The sequence below is a fragment of the Pagrus pagrus genome, assembly GCF_965226575.1.
Source record: "Pagrus pagrus genome assembly, chromosome: 3".
Taxonomy (NCBI): Eukaryota; Metazoa; Chordata; class Actinopteri; order Spariformes; family Sparidae; genus Pagrus; species Pagrus pagrus.
In genome coordinates this window covers 33,275,468-33,294,437 of record NC_140187.1, presented here as the reverse complement: position 1 = coordinate 33,294,437, position 18,970 = coordinate 33,275,468, and the positions used below count along the sequence as shown (strand labels likewise).

The following is an 18,970-nucleotide window of genomic DNA, read 5'->3' as shown; positions in this document are numbered from 1 at the left end:
AACAGATTAACAGTGGAGTTTACTCTGTTCTTGGTTTGCGTGCACGATTGGTTTTGAGGTACAACCTATTTTTTATTTATTTATATTTTGCCCATGCTATGGGAATGTCCGAAAACTGTTTTATTACCAAAAACAATTTAAAAAGAATGATGTATAGGCTTAGGCTATCCACCATTTATTTAATTTGGTTGTTTTCCTCCCAAAAGTTATGAAGGAGGGTATGCTGGGAAATTGGTGGTTTGTTGTTACGTTAACAATCTAGAGACGTGCATCAACAACAGAGAGATCAGATGGAGATGTCAGAAAGTAAAGGAGGAGCTGAAAAGCTTAGAGAGAAAGGAAGCAGGCATTAGAGCCTCAGGTTTCCAAATACCATCACGAGCCTCAAGTGTTGCAGTGTTGATGTGAGGAGCACGGAGGTGGTCAGATTTGGCGTTTAATTAATTATAGACTACGGTGGCTATGTGTACGGTTAAAATTGGTTGAGCTTACAGAACGACTCTACTGACGGACACGTTGGTATTGGCTATTACGGTTTCATGTATATTGATGCGATTTACAAGTTTCCTTTTCAGTGCCTAATGAAATGTGTCCTGTACAGGTAGACTTTCCAAACTTTACATTCCAAAACCCGACTTAACGTTCAGAATCATCTGTCATTATAAGACTAGCAACCAGCCAGTACTACGGTGCTGAAGCTAGTGGGCTATGCTACGTCCTAAAAAAGGCTATATATGAATAAATCCAAATAATGCAATGATCTTATTGAAAAATTCTGCAGGATTGTCTAAATGGCCCAAAAGTCACATTTATGTTTATAATTATTATTATTATTATTATTATTATTATTATTATTATTGTGGTTCTACGGTAAATGTTGAATGTTGTAGGTCTATATTGAGTACCTCTGTAGTCTGCCCATTTCATGCTGGTCAACTACTGTACATGGTAGGACAGCATCATTGTATTTATTTTAGGACATCTTTAGGATTAATAGGATCTGTAATATAAATGGGATTATTTCTTTTAGGATATTTTGTAGAAAAGATCAAAAGAAACAGTAAAACAACAATAATTTGTGTGTTATTTACCTTAAAAACTCAGTACTGCATTGTAGGTGGGTGATAAGTAATGTCGTAGGCCACCTCCTCTGTTCAAAGACGGTTGTTCCAGTTTGACATAGATGGATTCTTTTACTCCTCTTTCAAACCATCTGTCTTCTCTGGACAAGATGTTTACATTGTTGTCCTCAAAGGAATGATTTGTCTCCTTCAAGTCCACCAGACAGCTTAACAACCCACATGAAGGTCGGTTGGGTCAACGACCCACAAATGGCTGTAACGACTCTGAAACTCAGAACTCACACTTGTCCTTAACGACTCTGTAAGGACACTCCCACACAGAGGTTAAAAGCCTGCAGCTCCTCTCCAGTTAGTTAGAACTGAAGAAGCCTCTTGGATGAGAGGTGAAACATCTTCAACAAACTGAAACAAGTCCAGTTGCCTACGATACAGCACTTAGAATGACCATGACCTGGATGACTGAGAACCTTCATCAGCATCTTTAAATAAAGCAATTACCTCCCTAAATTAAGTCTGTAAATTGCTGGTATACAGGCCATAGTAAAAGGATCTGATCCTTTTGTATTAATGTGTATAATTTTTTAAGGTAAAAGGGGTAGGGGTATATAAGCTTTGCTTTGGCTTCAACCTACACCCTTTCAGTTATATGAGCTTGATATATACAGAAATAAATAAAAAAAATAAAAATAAATAAATAAAAATAGTAAATAGTTTCCAAATGGCCTCTCACTCACATTACCAAAACTCTCCCCTTATTTCACTAATGGCCAGATTCAGTTGATACCAGATATTTGTTCTATTAAGACCCCAAGTCACCTGTCAGAAATCTAAAATTCACAATATTTCAGCCCACAACAGTCTATATATATACACACATACAGCATGTATACAAGATGTGTGGTTTGCTATTTCACATAAGATAATAAGGAGTGACAGTAAATTAAGAAGTCACACCACAATGTTGTTTTCATGGCAAAATGCTGGCTGTTCACTTTGAAATGGTGAAACAAAATGTTCATCCCATTCAGTTGGAGAACAAGAAATTGCGGCACACTCTTACACTTTGGTTCAGCTTGTAAATACTGTGCTTGATCTCAGCAGGGTAAAGCTCCTCTGTCCCCCACAAATCACTCCTGAAGGCTTATTCACTCTTTCAGTTCAGTCAACTGCATAAAACAGTTGTTGGCAGTGACATATCTTGATGTGTGAAGTTAGATAACTGCGCACGTGTAAAATAGTGTTTTGACTGAGACTCATAAATGCGATCCAATACAGTGAACAGTTTGTTTCTGGCTCCTTTAAATGTAACCAAAACTCATTGAGTGTATGGGCGATGTTTGTGTGTGTGTGTTGCAGGTGGTGATCATGGAGGTGCAGGGCTTGAAGTCGTTGGCCCCAAACAGGATTGTGTACTGCACCATGGAGGTGGAGGGAGGACACAAACTGCAGACGGACCAGGCTGAGGCCTCAAAACCTACGTATGTACAGGACACACAAGCGCACACGCACGCACACACACCAACAATCTGCTTATCTTTAATGTGTTTTCACCCCACATGCAGTGACATAAGGCTTATATTATCACACTGTGCAGAGCCTCAATCATGCTACATACTGCCATCTGCTGGTCAAATAACTATTTCAAACTTGACGATTACTCTGTGTTCATGATAAAATATGAATACTCGGTGTAGTTTGCTATCCTGAAGTGCTTTAGTTGGACTCAAGCTTGATGCCTCTTATGTCAACAACTCACGTGTCTTCATTAAATGGAGCATTGTGGTTGTTCAGGCAGGTGTGAAAGTCATTTTATGGTCATATGCCATCCAATCATTTGCTGCCGGAGTGTCTCTGTGTCTGGAGGGCAAGGACGGACTGTATTGTGCTTGCTCAGATTTGTTACATGAGCAGAGCCCCTGTTAAATGGCTTGTGTTGAAAACATGTAAAAGTCTGATTTTGACAAAAGTCTTTGGGTGACACAGCAAAAAGCCTGTTCATCATTTACATTATTAATTGCGGAATTAAGCAGGAATAAGTGACTCATATATTGCGTCATCACTTACACTTCCTGTTTCTCTGGATTGAGTGATGTTGCTGTTTAATACTTCAAGCTGTTATTGTAGTACAGTAGGAGTAAGTGATGAGAAAACGGCCGACACAGGGGACCAGATCCTGGCTGGACTCGCTGCTTATCTCTGTCAATTGGCCTGCTTTAATCCTGCAGACACTTTACAAAAATCTAGCCTGGCTTTGTATTCTGGCAGATACGAGCACTGGGTATTAATTACACAAATGGAAAATCCTAAAACCCACTGCAGCTTTTTGGGAGCCTGGGTTCTTCTTCTACAGTAATTTGGAGAAACACTTTGTTTGAAACACTTAAATGTGGTGAAATTCATCTTATTTCACAATGGAACAGATGCATTTGCAGGCTTTCTAAAAAGCTTCATACAGGTTGATCTGCAATTGAGAAGATTTAAGTAGCAATATTGAGGGAAATATTTAGAAAACCATTGAATTATATTTTGATCATGGCTGCTATCATTTCAATATTGCACATAAAGGAACTGGTCTATGATTGTGGAAATAAAATGGCAGCTGTATAAAACAAATTTTACAGCCTATTTTATATTATAAATATATTCTAAATGTGAATATAATATTTGCATTTTGTTATCTATTTTATTTTTTCAGCAGGAAAAACGTCAGTTGTGGCACCTGACTGAGTTGAAAACCATTATCTCAAGCAGACATGCTGTCTGACACAGTGGGGGCAAAATAAATAGCATAAAACCAAGACATACTAAGAATTTTAAAAGTAACAAGTGTAAACAAACATATATTTTGAAAAGTTAATACTTATGAGTGCTGTATAGGCTCTATTGTAAAGTAGATTCTGCATTGTTTACCATGGAATGGCTGTATACTTTCTACTGAGACTCAAAAATCAACTATCTTCAGAATTGCTTTAAGAGTTTCCTGCATTACATAATGTTGCCTTAATGATCTCTCTTAATGTCCACGCACTGGCTTACCTCGCCTCTCTTATCTGCTTTCTTTGTCAGCAGTAATTTATAACTGGGAATAATCAGGTTATGGTAATAATCTGATTTGACGTGTTGACATGCAGTTCAGTAATCTGATAATGGAAAAAACGGGATTACATGATTCAGTAAATTAGATGGATTTCTTTTCAAGTACATGAGGTCAAACTTTTTTTTAAAACAAACATCCTGTCAACATGACGTTGCTTATCATGACATCATGGTCAGGGCTTTCCTCATGTGGGATTTGTTTTGAATGCTCTCCTTCTTCGCATTATGCATATGAGCAGAAAACGCATCTGCATCCGCTTGCGTTTTAATAACATCCAGTTTCTTTGACGTTTTTACACATGCGCAGATGTAAAAGCATGAAAGAAACTGGATTAACGGTATGCATGCACCAAATTAAATGGAATATTGAGCAAAAAACTAGGTGTGTTTGTCAGATTTCTCATATTCTGATACTGTTTACATGACCACTTAAATAATCTGGTAACTCCATAAATGGGATAATGATCGGTTTATTATTAGGTGTGCATGGAAACGCGCTGAGTGAGACTCTGGCTGGCCAAAATATGTAATATGATGGAGATAAAAGTTTTGTATGTGAATGGAAATATACTCAAATGGTTTTATTGTTTGCATTTATGGTCAGGTGGTGTGTCTGAAGCCAGTAGAATAAGGAAATAACATCAAAATAGAGCTTAGTGTTTAGGATCAGAGAAGAGAATTACTGTATAGTCTAAGAGACAAGTAGAATGCCATCTGAGATCAGGTCAGTCCACCAACATCATTGCCAGGCACCATGACATCCACCACTTCCCAGTGGGAAACCTTTTGTATTCTAGTCTGTGGACAGAGGGTCTTTACATAGCTCTCCACAACTTGTGTGTAGGTTTCCATAATCAATAGAGATCAAAGTAGGGATGCAAATGATACTTTCAGTTATTTATTTATTTATTTAAATGAATAATTTCTAATATATAATCATTTTTGAGTCTTAATAGAAAAGTCCGTCTTTCCATCTCCTGAATCTTTTATTCAAACCAGTTTGTCTACTGTCAATCTCCAACCATTTACAAGTAATTGCTTTTTTTGCTGCTACAGTCACTATTTTCAGGAGGTATCTATCACTTCCTGATATACCTTATGGTAGATTGCCCACATAAAGTGATTTGCATGTGATTTGCATGTGATTTGCATTGGGATCTGCCATCCAAGGCATGATCATCCAAATGACTTCCTAAAATAACTATAATCTTTGGGCAGCTCCAAAATAAGTGGTGGTGGTTTGCCTCCTCATCCCCACAATTTCTCCAACATTTATGATATATTGCCATTAGATAGGTTTTCATTTTTGGAGTAATCAAAAAAGGTACAAGACTTTTCCAACTGAATTCACGCCAATACATAGTACAAAAAGTAGAGACAATAGTTTCACACATCTCCTGCGCAGGTGAGATCATCAACATGTTGCTGATTGGTTATTTTGTCATCTAATTCTCGTTTCAATCTCACCTTAATGTAGGTTTTGGTAGTTCTCCTACTCTTGTATAGTATACTCTGATATAGTTTTAGAGACGACTGATTCAAGAATATCAGTGTATGCGTTTACTGTTATTTGTATTATTTCATTAGGTTCTGCAGATGCCTCAGTTTTTCATCTTCAACATTTTTTTTAACATAAAAAGTCATGTTTTCCAATTGTTTCTGTTGGTGTCTGAAAGCTTTAAGTGTTTTTGTTATATTACAGTAAGCAGTGATACTTTGTTTCTCCAGTACTTAAATCTAGAATCCATGCAATTTGGTTTAAATTTTGTATCATGTACAGCCCATCAAATTTGTTATCTGAGTCCACAAGTGTAATTGCTTCATAATGTTTAACTATGTCTGCAAAGTAGGAGAGATGAGGGGGCTGAAGTAGTTGTGCTGTGTTATCACTAACTTGTGATACCCTTGCACTCTCTCACCATCTTCTTCCATGTTGCCACATATTTACTGTCACACCAAAGGACAGTAATTTTCAACTGGGCTGAGTGGTAGTCCCTAAGATTAGGGAAGGACATGCTACCTCTCCCTTTCCTGTTGGTTAAAGTACTGTATCTATTCCTTGGTTTCCTTCTGTTCCAAATAAATCGGTCAGATAGGAATATTAAAAGATTATTGCTTTGATTTTGCATACTTCACTGGGGGTACTGTGAAGTACATCACAGGGACATTTTGTTCAGTGACAGTAACACTGTTTAATGAGGCTACAGTAGTATAATAACTGTTATCTGCTCATGTCAAATGTGAGTGGCAACATAATTAGCATAGACTGCCGTGCGTCTGCTAATGCACAAATAATTAGCACATTACAATCTGTAGTGATCAGGAAAAGACTGTGTGTGACTTTCATCTAATGCTGTTTATACACTGAGCAGGAGGGTTATATCAGAAAGATTATGACACAGCCCATTATGCTTAAATCATTTGGGAATTATCTTATGCGAAAACAAAGGCTGATAATGTTGATGTCAAACTGGACTGTGTGTGTGTAATAAGAAATTAATTTTGATAAACAATTACAGCAATGGCCTTGAGGCTTCAATTTTAGTTAGCATGATGGCTAGTTATGTAGCTTAATATTTTATACTGAACCTTAACATAAAACATCTACATAACACATATGTTTCTATGTTAAGGTTCAGTCACTGGCACTGCATTCAGGTTTTTCTACAGTTAATGATTTGTGCACAGACGTATCTATTTCCTCACTCACACGGTCAACACAGTCTTTACCTTGAATGATGCCATCATCTACCTATCCTCGAGATCATATAACAACGAAGTCATGTGACTGAACTTAGAAGGTTAGGCTCGCCACCGATAAGGCATCCCGGTGAGCACGCCTTCTTCTCTTTGCCTCACTCGCCTCATCCGAGACCTGTAGGTAAGCTGTGTTTGTTTCGGACTCAACTATAGACGATCCATCACGATTGTGCAGGTGCCTTGTGTCCCTGAGGATTGTATGTGGTTTTGTCCCTTCTGTGTTTATCTGGCGTTTAAATAGCAGAGGGTTACACTGTTTGTGTTAACCTCGTTTTTGTGACAGGTAGCTTAATTTGTTGCACCTGGTGTTGAGCAATTAAAGTAGCCTGCAGCTTCGGTTAAGTGCTGTTTGTCTCATATTGCTTGGTTTAAACTGCTTTTTTCCCCCCCAGCATATTGGGGGTAAGTTTAATGTGATTACAACGTAATATTCATTTGAGTAGAGTTATTTTCCCTGTTTACTCGTTGTTCGCAGTGAGTGGGTTTCCCTCTGGTGCGTTCATGCACAATGAGTGGATGAGGTAGAATTTGATTAACTGCTCCTCAAGATTAAGTTGCTTTTTGCTGTTTTTCCCTTTAACTTAGCTGTGTGCAGCAGGTGAGATTATTTATTTTCTTCTGAAAAATTATAAACTGCACCCTGTATATGAAATACATTGGGATTTTAGTTATTTCTTTGTTTAATACTGATTGTATTGCCCTGCCGAGTTCCCTCTTTATCTCTGTGGGTGGCAGGAGGTATTATTTACTGGAATTTCAGTTTGTTATCATGACTTCTATTGAGTATTAATTGTTTTGCCCTTATTGCCCTGTTCGCAGTGGCTGGGATTCTTATTGTTTCCCCCTTTGCCAGTACGTGCATATGGGCGTTTTCAGTTGATGAATATTTATTTTGTTTTCAGTGATTGCTGCCAGTGTTGAGCGGCCTGCTTATTAGTTTCCCTTTTGCAGCTATCTGTAGCTGTTAGGCACTGCTAATTGTTTTTTGGTCAAATCAGAGTAATGGCTTCTCATGCATGTTGTTTCTGTTGGGGTATCATGGACCCCCGTGATGGCCATCATGAGTGCCCTACTTGTTTGGGCACATTAATTGGGGGATATTGAAAACCCATGTGAGGCAGCTATTAAGCTGCCTATGAAGGAGTGCATTCAGAGGGCCAGCTGAGTGGAGCAGTCTGCTCATGCTGGAGCAGTGCAGCTTCCACCCACCAATCTTGGTACTGAGGGCTGCTTTCCCAGGAAACAGTCCCAGATGGGGCAACAGGTAACATATGTGCTTCGCAGCCTTCACATAGTCCAGTTGGTGCTCAGGGAGACAAGAGCCAGCAACATGACACTCAAGTGCAAACCCTAGCTGCCATACGTGGTCTGTCAAAGAGGCTTGGTAGAGTTGAGGCCCAGTCGCCTGCTACAGCAGCCACAGCAGAGCCTAGTGTGTCTAGGGGATCCTCCCCTGATAGGTAACCATCTTACCAGGAGGAGAGTTTTGATCAACCTAATGTTCAGCTATGCCTGGACAGCTGGGAAGTAAAGATGCCTTCTCAGAGCTCCGCCACTCCAGAGGTGGCTCAACGCTTTCAACCTCCACCTGAAGTGGAACAGACGCTGCAGGTGACATGTACAAGTCTTTAAGCTTTACGCCCCTGGAGGGACACAGCACTTTTGCTCAAAGGAGGCCCTCTTGGGAGCATTCCTTGGACCTCCCCTGGGAGAGTGGAATCTTCATCCAGAAGTGGTAGCCCTCTTGTGGACTAGGTTTGGCATCTGTTCGCATCAGCGGAGTCATGCCATTGCAGGAAGCGGTTCTCCCTGACAGGTCAGGGGGGTCCCCTGGGTTTGGATTCACTGTCTCAAGAGTGGCTAGAAGGGTTAGTGTACGCTTTCCCTCAATTCCCTTTGCTTCCCCAGGTACCCCACAGGATCAACCTGGGCCATTACAGGGTCTTGTTAATAGCCCCCCAGAGGCCAAGTAGGCACTGGTTTCCAATGCTCCTTTGATTGGTTCTTGGTCAACGTTGGGCCTTGCCAATAAGGGTCGACTTTCTCTCCCAGGTAGACGGTCAGATATGGCACCCCAACCCAGCTGTCCTGCAGCTCTGGTCATGGCCTCCTCTCAGTCCCTCTCTCAGGGGCTAGATGAGGCTGTTCTGAGGACCTTAAGCAGTGCTAGGGCTCCCTCCACTTGTGCTAACTATGGTCATAGGTGGAGGGTGTTCTCCTCATGATGCAGCAATAGGCAAAACAACCAAGCCACTTGCTCCATCCAACTAATCCTCTGTTTTCTGCAGTCTCTCTTGGACTCGGGAAGGGCAGCCAGCACAATTAAGGTGTACATGGCCGCCATATCTTTCTTCCACGACTTAGTGGGGGATGTTACAGTGGGCAGAAACCCCTTGGTGTCCCAGTTTACTAGGGGGGCATATCGCCTGTGACCAGGCAGAATGCTCAGGTCTCTGCCATGGGACCTCCCTCTGGTGCTTAGATCCCTGCCTCAAGCTCCATATGAACCTGTAGGGAAATCAGACAATAAGTCTCTTTCTCACAAAATGTCTTTCCTATTGGCCATTTGTTCGGCCAAAAGGGTGGGTGAGCTACATGCTCTGTCTGTTAGTGAGGACTGCTTGCGATGGAAGGCTGATGACACAGGTGTCTCTCTAGCCAAATCCCTAATTTTTACCTAAGGCGGTAAACCAGGTGGTTGAGATCAGTGCATTTGAACCAAATCCTGCTCTCACACAGGGGGACCCTGGCCTGCTGACTTTGTGTCCTGTGAGGGCACACTCAGTCTCTGAGTGCTAACACGCCCAGCTCTTTGTTTACTTCAGTGGGAAGAATGTGGGGCTCCCAGTGTCTAACAGTGTTTGTTTCTATCTCTGATGCCTATTCTAGGCAGAACCTCCCAGTCCTGGGAAATCTGGTAGCTCACTCCACCGGGAAAGTAGCCACCTCCTGGGCTGCTTTAAAAGGACTTCCCGTTTCAGAAATCTGTGCAGGAGCTTCATGGAATGCTCCTTGTACCTTTTCCAGGTTCTACAGAGTTAATGTGGCATCCACGGCACCATTGGGTTCTGCTGTCTTGCTTGCAGCTACTGGGCGAGGATTTTAAAGTCCATGTAAACATGTTAGTCCGACTGAAATCGTAACATTAACACTAACACACCGAGATAATGTGGTTGGAAGTCAATTAACTCTTTCATGTATATGCCTGAGTCAGACCTGAACTGGTCAGAGCGATCACTTCCAGCTCAGCAGCTGGGTTTTAAAGCCCTGCAATTTGGTTTAGCTGGATCTGCTGTAAACAGCAGCTGAGCTGGTCAGATGCTAAGTGACAGAGCAACAGCCCTAGGAACATTGTCATCTCAACAACTGGGTGTTTTTATGATTGTTGGTATGTGTGTGTGTGTGTGTGTGTGTGTGTGTTTCTGTGTGCATGTAGTTGGGGCACCCAGGGTGACTTCACCACCACCCAGCCATTACCTGCTGTGAAGGTGAAGCTGTTTACTGAGAGCACAGGAGTGTTGGCTCTGGAAGATAAGGAGCTGGGGAAGGTAAGAAAAGAAATGATAATTTGGCTACTTTGTAAAGCATATGTTTTATAGCTCACATATATTATTATTTTTATTATGACTGCTCCAGGTTGTACTCCATCCGACTCCCAACAGTCCCAAGCAGTCTGAGCTCCACAAGATGACAGTGTCTAAAGGCTGCCCAGACAATGACCTCAGGATCAAACTGGCCATCCGCATGGACAAACCACAGAACATGAAGCATTGTGGGTAAGTGACAATAAGATTCTGCCTGCTGGTGTCCTCGGTGACTCTGAAATGAGACATTTATTTTCATTTTATAGTTGTTTATGTCATCAAGGCTCTTTACACTACCCTAACCAGAAAACCCCTGGGAACACTTATTATTTGTGTTAAGTGTATCAGCTGTGTGTACAGCTGGTTAAACTAAGACCTCACACCGCCTGCTTTACTTTTGTGAGACTACAAAATTCAGGGTTTTTAAAACATTGTCATAGTGTTAAAATGTAATATTGCTCTTGTTTAAAGCAACATTATTCAACATTTTTATCTTAAAATAACAGCTTTAAATCATTTTGATGGTACAGTGTCTTGTAATAGGGTGAATGGTGTCTTTGTCTCTGCAACTTTGCCCCCCTATCACTTGTTTCTGCAATATGTAACTTCAATGAGAGGGTAGGATCACAGTGTTACATACATGTTTACTTCAACATACAAGTTTTTAAGACATTACACATTGTTATGGTGTCAATGGTTTTGTATGTAGTTAGCACCTACATTACATCTGACAAATTGTTACAGACCTCTGATTTGTATTTACCACAGTGGTGTTAAATGGGGCTACGCTCACCAAGCTTAATGTGTGATGATGAGGAGACAGAAGAATGTAAGGACAAAGTCTCAGGTTATTGTCCACTTCCAGGCCATGACTCAGACAAATGGTGAATGTTAGTTAAAACGAAAGTACCAAAAAGATGTTGCCGGGGTGATATTGCAGGGTGTAAATTGGGGTATTACATCCTAGTGCTCCACATGAACAAATCTACCTTGGTTTATGTCAGTTAAAACAGTGGCACTTTTACATCCTTGAATCGTGTCAGATGCCTCAGGTTGACGTCAAAATGCCACACTATCACTTTAACTTTAATGTTCAGGTGCACTGCCCAAAAGATAATGGTTTGCTTCCCTCTTGTGGCTGTCAGTTGTAACTACACTGATTTAATTTTCCACTCCAGTGAAAGATGTGACATATTAACTGTTTTATGATGAGCTCTGCAACATTTTATAGTCATGAAGCCACAGAATATCAATATGAGGCAATGGACCCCATTTGATAAGATTTTGAATTGTGCAACTGCCCATAGTTTACATGCTGAGGAAATAGTGATGACAGTGACACTGATAGAATCATTATATACACTGCTGAAATTGTAAGATGTTGAATTTATAATAGCTGCTTTCCATTGAGGTGAACCATTTATGGGGCTTTGGTGTTGTGCATGCTCATTCATTAGCATGGTTTACTGGAACACGTCATAATAAATGTTATCATTTACACATCAGGAAGAGCATGTGTCTATTAAAGGCTCTACTCACCAATGATGCACTCAAACAAATATCTCCACTGAGTTTTCCTGATACACCTCCTCTGAAGTCTGAGTGGCATGTACAAACCATTTCCTTTTTAATATTATCGCTCTGGTTTAGACAATGTACATGTCTTTCCAGTAGATCTCACTTAAAAATAGTTTAACTTATAGCTGGTAAAGCATGAAACCAACAGTGTTAATGATATCCCTATTCTGTGATGTTTTCCAGGAAGCTGTCCCAGTCAGCTATCATGCAGTAGGGCTGGAACTGCTCAAGCTAAATGGGATGCAGTCATCATTTATTTAATAAGTGCACCTGTGTTTTGTGCCTGATACTGTATGACAGGTCAAGATAGCCGCTGTGTCTGTTAGTTCATGGTTGAGTGATTGCACCTCATTTAATGGACCATTTTCACTGCTTGCTATTTGACATGTCATAGCAGGATAAACAAAGCTGTATTTGACAACATTATGACAGCTGCCTTCCTGATTGGACACAATCACACCCAGCAATCTTTGAGCCCGAGAAGCTGTTTGACTGCAGTAACAATATGACTGCTTTCTTGCAGGGAGAGTGGGAGTCTTTTTTTTTTTTTCTCTAAGTACCTTACAATCAGATGATTTAATATGACAAGTATATGGGTAACACCAGGAAAAATGATTTCCACCTTCTGTTGTTAGATAGACATTTCAAAAGCTCTGAATAGCTTACTATTATGCATAATGATCTGACTTATTACTGCGCCGTGTTAAAACCGCCAATGAACAATTGGCCTACAAAAAATCACAGAGACAACCTGAGAGAAAGGAGTCTAGCCTCTCTCCAGTGTCCCTGTTCGTACCTTCAAACCTAAAGGTGAAAACTCAGCATTTCCTGATTTTGCTTCTTCATAATAAAAGCTTTTAAATAACTGATTAATGGAGGAGTTTTATTGTGTAAAGAATTTATAGGAAATTAAACGAGTGCAAAAAAAATTAAAGGAGCTTCATTAGTGTTATCACAGTGAGAAGGAAGAGTGTTTACAGCAGCTTCTCTGACCACTACACAAGCCAAGCACGTCTCAGTTTAAGATACACCTTCAAGCAGGTAGCCCTGTTGTAATTGTTCCCTGCCACGTGTGCCAAGTCAAACCGAGTAGAGCCAGGCCAGCAGAGGTAATGGAAAGATGCCAGTGCACTTTAGTGGTCAAAACTGCAAGGGTCTATCTTATGCTGGGTGCAAAGCAGCGCACCACGCAGCACAAGTGTCATTGCTAGTTTCAAACTGACACAGTTGTCATTTTCATGCCCAGGGCCCACGTTGTGTAAATTGTAAATGTACTTGCGCCCACCTTGGTCTTAAAGTAAGGTGTGGTCAGGCGCACTGATGGGGGGTTGCTATCTTGAGGCAGCAGAAAGTGTCAGCGCCATAGACCAACAAAAAGCTGGTCATAAGTCAAAGGTGCAGTCTGTTTCCTGATGTTTAAAGGATGCATTAGATGCTCCTACACAGGCGGGTTCACACCGTTCATACACTCTGATTTTATCATTTGAGAGGCTGCTTTCAGTCATTGTAAACATTTCACTGTAACACATATCGTGGCACATTTAATTAGCAAAATTAAAAGCTGTAGTTATAAACTCTCCAAAGGAAACAAGTCAGAAGTTTTAATCAATCAATGAAGTTTATCAGATGTTCCTCGTGCACAAATGTGCATGTTAATGTACAGATACACATATGGTTTCTGCTGCTGGAGGATCACTGCAGGTAATGTCATTAATATTTTCCTCATTAAAGACATATTTCTCCCCTCTCATCCCACCGTTATTGATCAGGATGATACTTTTTATGACCCGTCCCAGCTGATCCACAGAATGAGATCCAAGCACACACACAGGGACACAGCAGCGCTCCTCCTCCTCCTCCTCCATTAAATATCAGTGTATTTTGTCATATGCAGTCAAACAGAGTTGTTGATGGGACAGATGGTTGTGAAACAGCGGGGCAGAGGCTCCAGCAGCAGAGGATCACATACCTGTCCCTCAGCGAAGAGGACTGCTACTGTTTAATGTCTCAGGTCCTGGTTCACCTAGATCTTAAAGGGAATGGGAGATGGCACTCAGATTGGTTTGATTTATGTTCTGCCCAAAACACACACATGACTAACACAGAGTCTAACAACCACCTCTTTACGCCGTGCACCTCACTTTGAGCCCAGATTACCTGCTGTTTAACTAGCAAAATGGACTTGGACACGCCATGAACGCACTGGTGCGCTGTGCTTTAGACCATCTAAATAGCACCTAGAGTGTTGGTATTGGGACAGAACTACAGTGTGACATCTGTTTCTGAACCCTCGGACAAGTGTACCACCACTGACTAAACCAGGCTATGACCAGTTGATGGGAACGCCATTTCAGCTGTCAGTATACAGTTGCTGGGTCATTAATGGCTCTGCATCTTCTCTCTGCTAGCAGGGGCAATTGAGCTAGCAGAAATTGTAATTTGCATTAAAGTATTTGACTGGACAGTGCTTACTATCTATCACTTGAGCATATTTAATGATGCCCACAGTCAGCCTACAGTGAGATCTGCTGTGAACTGGAAAACAAATGCTAACCTGAGTTGTGTGGCAGTCTTTTATACATAATGGAGCACACACACTTCCTGCTTGAAAGTGCTGCCCTTCTGCCGGTAGCTATGAGGAGCTGCTTGTCTGCCTTCCCCCTCCCTTCCCTCCATATGCTTTCTTTTGGGAGCCTCGGAGGAAGCTGCTGGGCTGCCCTGTAAGATGCCCGCACTGCCTCCCTGTGCCCTGTTGCTGGTACTACTCTGTGCTCAGCACACAGGCAGGGCCCTCATGTGTCACCTCATGGATGCTGGTTTATTTAGGACGACAGGCAGAAACAGCTCTGGGAGAAACTGCGGGGAAAGGCACGCTGAGGCAAGCTGAGGTAGGCTAACCAGGGAGACCGGCAGTTAGGCTGGGAGCAGCAGAGACAAATCAAACTGGGGTCCTCACCCTCAGATGTTCTTTTACAACGAAGGCCCCTTTCCTGTCCTTCTCTTTCTGTGTCATGCTTTCAAGTCAAATCTGAACAAAAACTCAACACAACAAACCTAATACGCACTTAGATTTGTAAAAAGAAAAGACTAAATGTAGCATTAGTGAGATGATTTTCTTTTAATGACAGACTTTCAGCTCGCAATATCAAATTTTAGAAAATGTCACAAAAGAATGTGGTAGTTCTCTGTAGCTGGCATTAACTTGCAGGTATAGCTAATATGGTTTTCACATAAGAAATATGTAGAATTTTCCTTCTGCATAATGACGCACAATAGAAATAGTTGTTTTTGATTGGGATAACTAGCATATGTGCAAGTTCCAGATGCAGATTTATGGGGCAGATATACGGAAGTCAGTAGTGAAAATACAATATTAAATAGTTAGACACTTTTAAGGTAAGATTTAACAGAAACATCATAAGCAAATTGGTTTGGGTTGGGGAGTTTCAGGCAAGGAGTCTTTAGCAACATGACCAACCATTTGACCCTAATTAGACAATGTGTGAGCATGATGAATCATGTGTTACATCTTATACTGCATGGTCACAGCATCACACAACACACAACAGTTTCACCACATGTATGTCCATGAGCAGATCACAGGTCTTTTTGATTTGTGTTTTTGTGTGGTCGCTAGACACTAAATGTCTGCATTCACCGTACTTCCAGTAGACCCTGCTTACATATCCATTCTACTGGAGCCAAACACATGTACAATTGCGTCATATCCGTGACTCTGGATATACAGTATATTGAGATTACATTATACATTATGTGTTTGTTCTGTGTTACAAGATTTAGCTATACTTTGTGATTTCACACAAACTTCTAACTTGAAATAATGAATTTGTTTAGTCGTACCCACATTATATCCTGTTTCTCAAAAATGTCTTGTTTGCAAAAAGTTTCAAAAAGTTCTTAAGTCCCAACAGTTACAATGATGCTTAAGGTATGTGCTCATATTATGAGTGCATTTCATAATTTTGCCCAGTCGTTAGAATGAAAGTAAAAGACACATGGCTACCATTAGCAGCCTGGACTGTCCAAAGCAAAAAACAACTGTAAGAATCCTAATTTGACCTAGAAACCGTGATTTCAGTGCTATGTAATGGCGGAGTAAAACAACTGTTTGTATTAATTAGTAGGTATTTTTATTATTTACTGATCCAGTAGAAAGAATAACAGTTTTACACTGTATCAGGTCCAGGTAGAAAGGGGAAACACATATCAACAGGGGAACATCGAATGATTGCCCGTCTGTTTGCCTGTCCCTTCACTCTTGTTTTAAATCGGTTTCTATCACTCTCCCTCTTCGCCTTTTTGTCTTGCTTTTCTTTTGCGGTGAGTTTCTACAGTTATTCCAGTTTTCCACTGTTACCTGGGGATACAGGGGTGGTGTCATTTTTCTACGCCCGTTCCACTGTGCACTCAGGATTTACTTCAGAATGATAACTTAAAGCAAAAAAGTTGTCTATTGCCAGTATAAGAAAGAGCAACAGTCATAATAACTAGTCTATACTCTCTCTCATTGCAGACATTTTTTTTTTTTTTTACATTTTACACAGGTGTTGATAAAAGATGGCTGCACTGCATTTTAGATGGCCATGGTCCATGGATCTGGTACTGAGCATGCTGCCTCACAGACACTTTATAGGTGCACATAAATGGAAAAGTGGCATTGACAAATATGACAAATATCTGCCTCCAGAAAGTTCTGTCAACTAAGACACAAGCCACAGAGCAAAGAATAAAAGATTGAGATGTGATGCTCTGGGATTTTTAGAATGCGCCTGGTTGCAGTAATGTTTTTTTACCAGGAGAGGTTAGTAGATGCACTACAGTAACACTCTTTGTATCCTCTCTGTGGATATGGCCCAGTGCATCAGACTTCTGTCATATCAGCCTGGCAGACCAGAAAGAGGCAAAAATATTCCATTCAGTCTACAGCAGCTGCACTGAAAAATTGTGTTTTGTGTTTTGTCTAAATTAGTGTTTTTTAATCCAACAGGTACCTTTGGGCTATTGGCAAAAATGTGTGGAAAAGATGGAAGAAAAGATTCTTTGTGCTGGTTCAGGTAAGCCCATATAGCAGAGTCATACTTTCACTGGATTTTATTTCTTTGGTTCCTACATTATACAAGTCAAACACAACAAATCACAACCACAAATGGCACACTACATACAGTAGGTGAGTAGGCACAATTGGTTGTTTGAATGAGCCGTAGCATCACTGATGTTTATAGGTTGCCACTTTGCCATTCATGAAAGAAAATGTCATGAGTAATTTATAATCATCATCATCATCCACTTACAACAAAATATTGTTCAGTTGCAGCCCTGTTTTGACCTAGATATAAATGTATATATTAAAACTACATGCTGTTGCAGGCGATAGAGGGACACGTCTTTAGAGAGTATTTAATGCTCTTTACTTTTAAAGAGTATGACCTAAACCTGCTCCAATTGGAAAGTGTCAGTGAGATAACTTTTGTTGTGAATTGGCACTATACAAATGAAGATTGATTGATTGATTGATTGATTGATAATTTCTCAAAATCTACAGAACACTCAAGAAATTAGGATATTGGATAAAAGTATATCATTCTTAGCGATATTGATGTTCTTTCTAATCAAGTTAAAGCAGATTGATAATTGATGTAATATTTGGTTATATGTTGTCTTGAAGCTATTAGGCTGCTTAGCAGCTGTGGCCAGTTATATCCAGTCAGAGGTCTGACAAAGTTCACAGGGTCACAGGGTGGGTGCTCTAACAACCGGGTTCTTGAAGATTTGTTCAACTAGCCATAAGCTTTTCTATCTTAAATCTATAAGAACAGGAGAAGATGCATCAGTGATGGACCAGTTCACACTCATAGCTCCTTTAGTTATCAGATTAGAGAAAGATACTTAACAAATATATGTACATGTTTTCAAGATCCTTGCTATATATCATACTTTCAAAACTACAAAATCAAATTTAGACTGACAAGAAAACATGCTGAGAATCTGATTATACCCAAGAGAGAATCCTGAGCAGCCTTTAACATCAGTTGTGCTTTATGGTGATAATATTTTCACTGCCCACATGTTGTGTCTGCAGCGAGAAAGAGAGATGCAGCCAAGCTGTCTTCCCTCGGCTGTCAGAGAAATGATGGAGAGGCCAAGCAGGCTTTTGTCAGGAGATGGGGTGGTGGGGGTGTGGGGGACGGTAGCAGCCATTTCCTGGTGGCTCTGCATTGGGAGGTGGGCAGCAGGAGGGGGGGTACAGCTTGTCTCTTGTGCGTTGCAGAGGATATGTCTCAGAGCTACAAGTTGACAGGGGATTGACAAAGTCGAGTGAACACTAGCTGGCCTAACACTTGCAGCTAGAAAAGCCTGAGCACCGCCAACTTGAAGCCTCTCACTCGCTCCCAGCTAAATATATAGCAAGTGACAAATACTGGTCAATAGACTGAGCACTCGTGTGTGTGTGTGTGTGTGTGTGTGTATGTGTGTGTGTGTGTGTGTGTGTGTGTGTGTGTGTGTGTGTGTGTGTGTGTGTGAGAGACAGAGTGTGTGTGTTTGTTTGTTTTTATGTCAGTCTGTGGATGTGCATGGATGTTTGTCTTGAGGAGTATAGACACTGTCTGACTATTGCTGTGTGTGTTTAAGTACACATGCTGTTAGTACACGTACAGCAACTACATACTTTTTGTTTCTGTGTTAAAGATGATGCACTTTTTTTTGCTCACTGCTTTTTGATGCTAAGTAAATAATTACTGTTGGCAATCTGTCATCATTTTGCTTTTCTACTACACACTTTAATCTGAATCCATATCCTTTAAGTTTTGCTCATCCCCTTGGCAGCCCAAAATTAATGTCATGGTCATC

General features: G+C 40.8%; 1 protein-coding gene across 3 annotated transcripts in view; it reads left to right on the top strand.

Annotated features, from left to right (window-relative positions):
* cadpsa (Ca2+-dependent activator protein for secretion a) overlaps window positions 1-18,970 on the top strand; it is a 216,688-nt gene that overhangs the window by 84,979 nt on the left and 112,739 nt on the right. For all 3 annotated transcript variants that reach the window (XM_084349251.1, XM_084349252.1, XM_084349250.1), the window contains exons 6-9: window positions 2,439-2,560; window positions 10,375-10,486; window positions 10,575-10,714; window positions 17,109-17,175. In XM_084349251.1, the coding sequence (XP_084205377.1) occupies window positions 2,439-2,560; window positions 10,375-10,486; window positions 10,575-10,714; window positions 17,109-17,175 (441 nt within the window). The remainder of the gene's footprint in view (window positions 1-2,438; window positions 2,561-10,374; window positions 10,487-10,574; window positions 10,715-17,108; window positions 17,176-18,970) is intronic.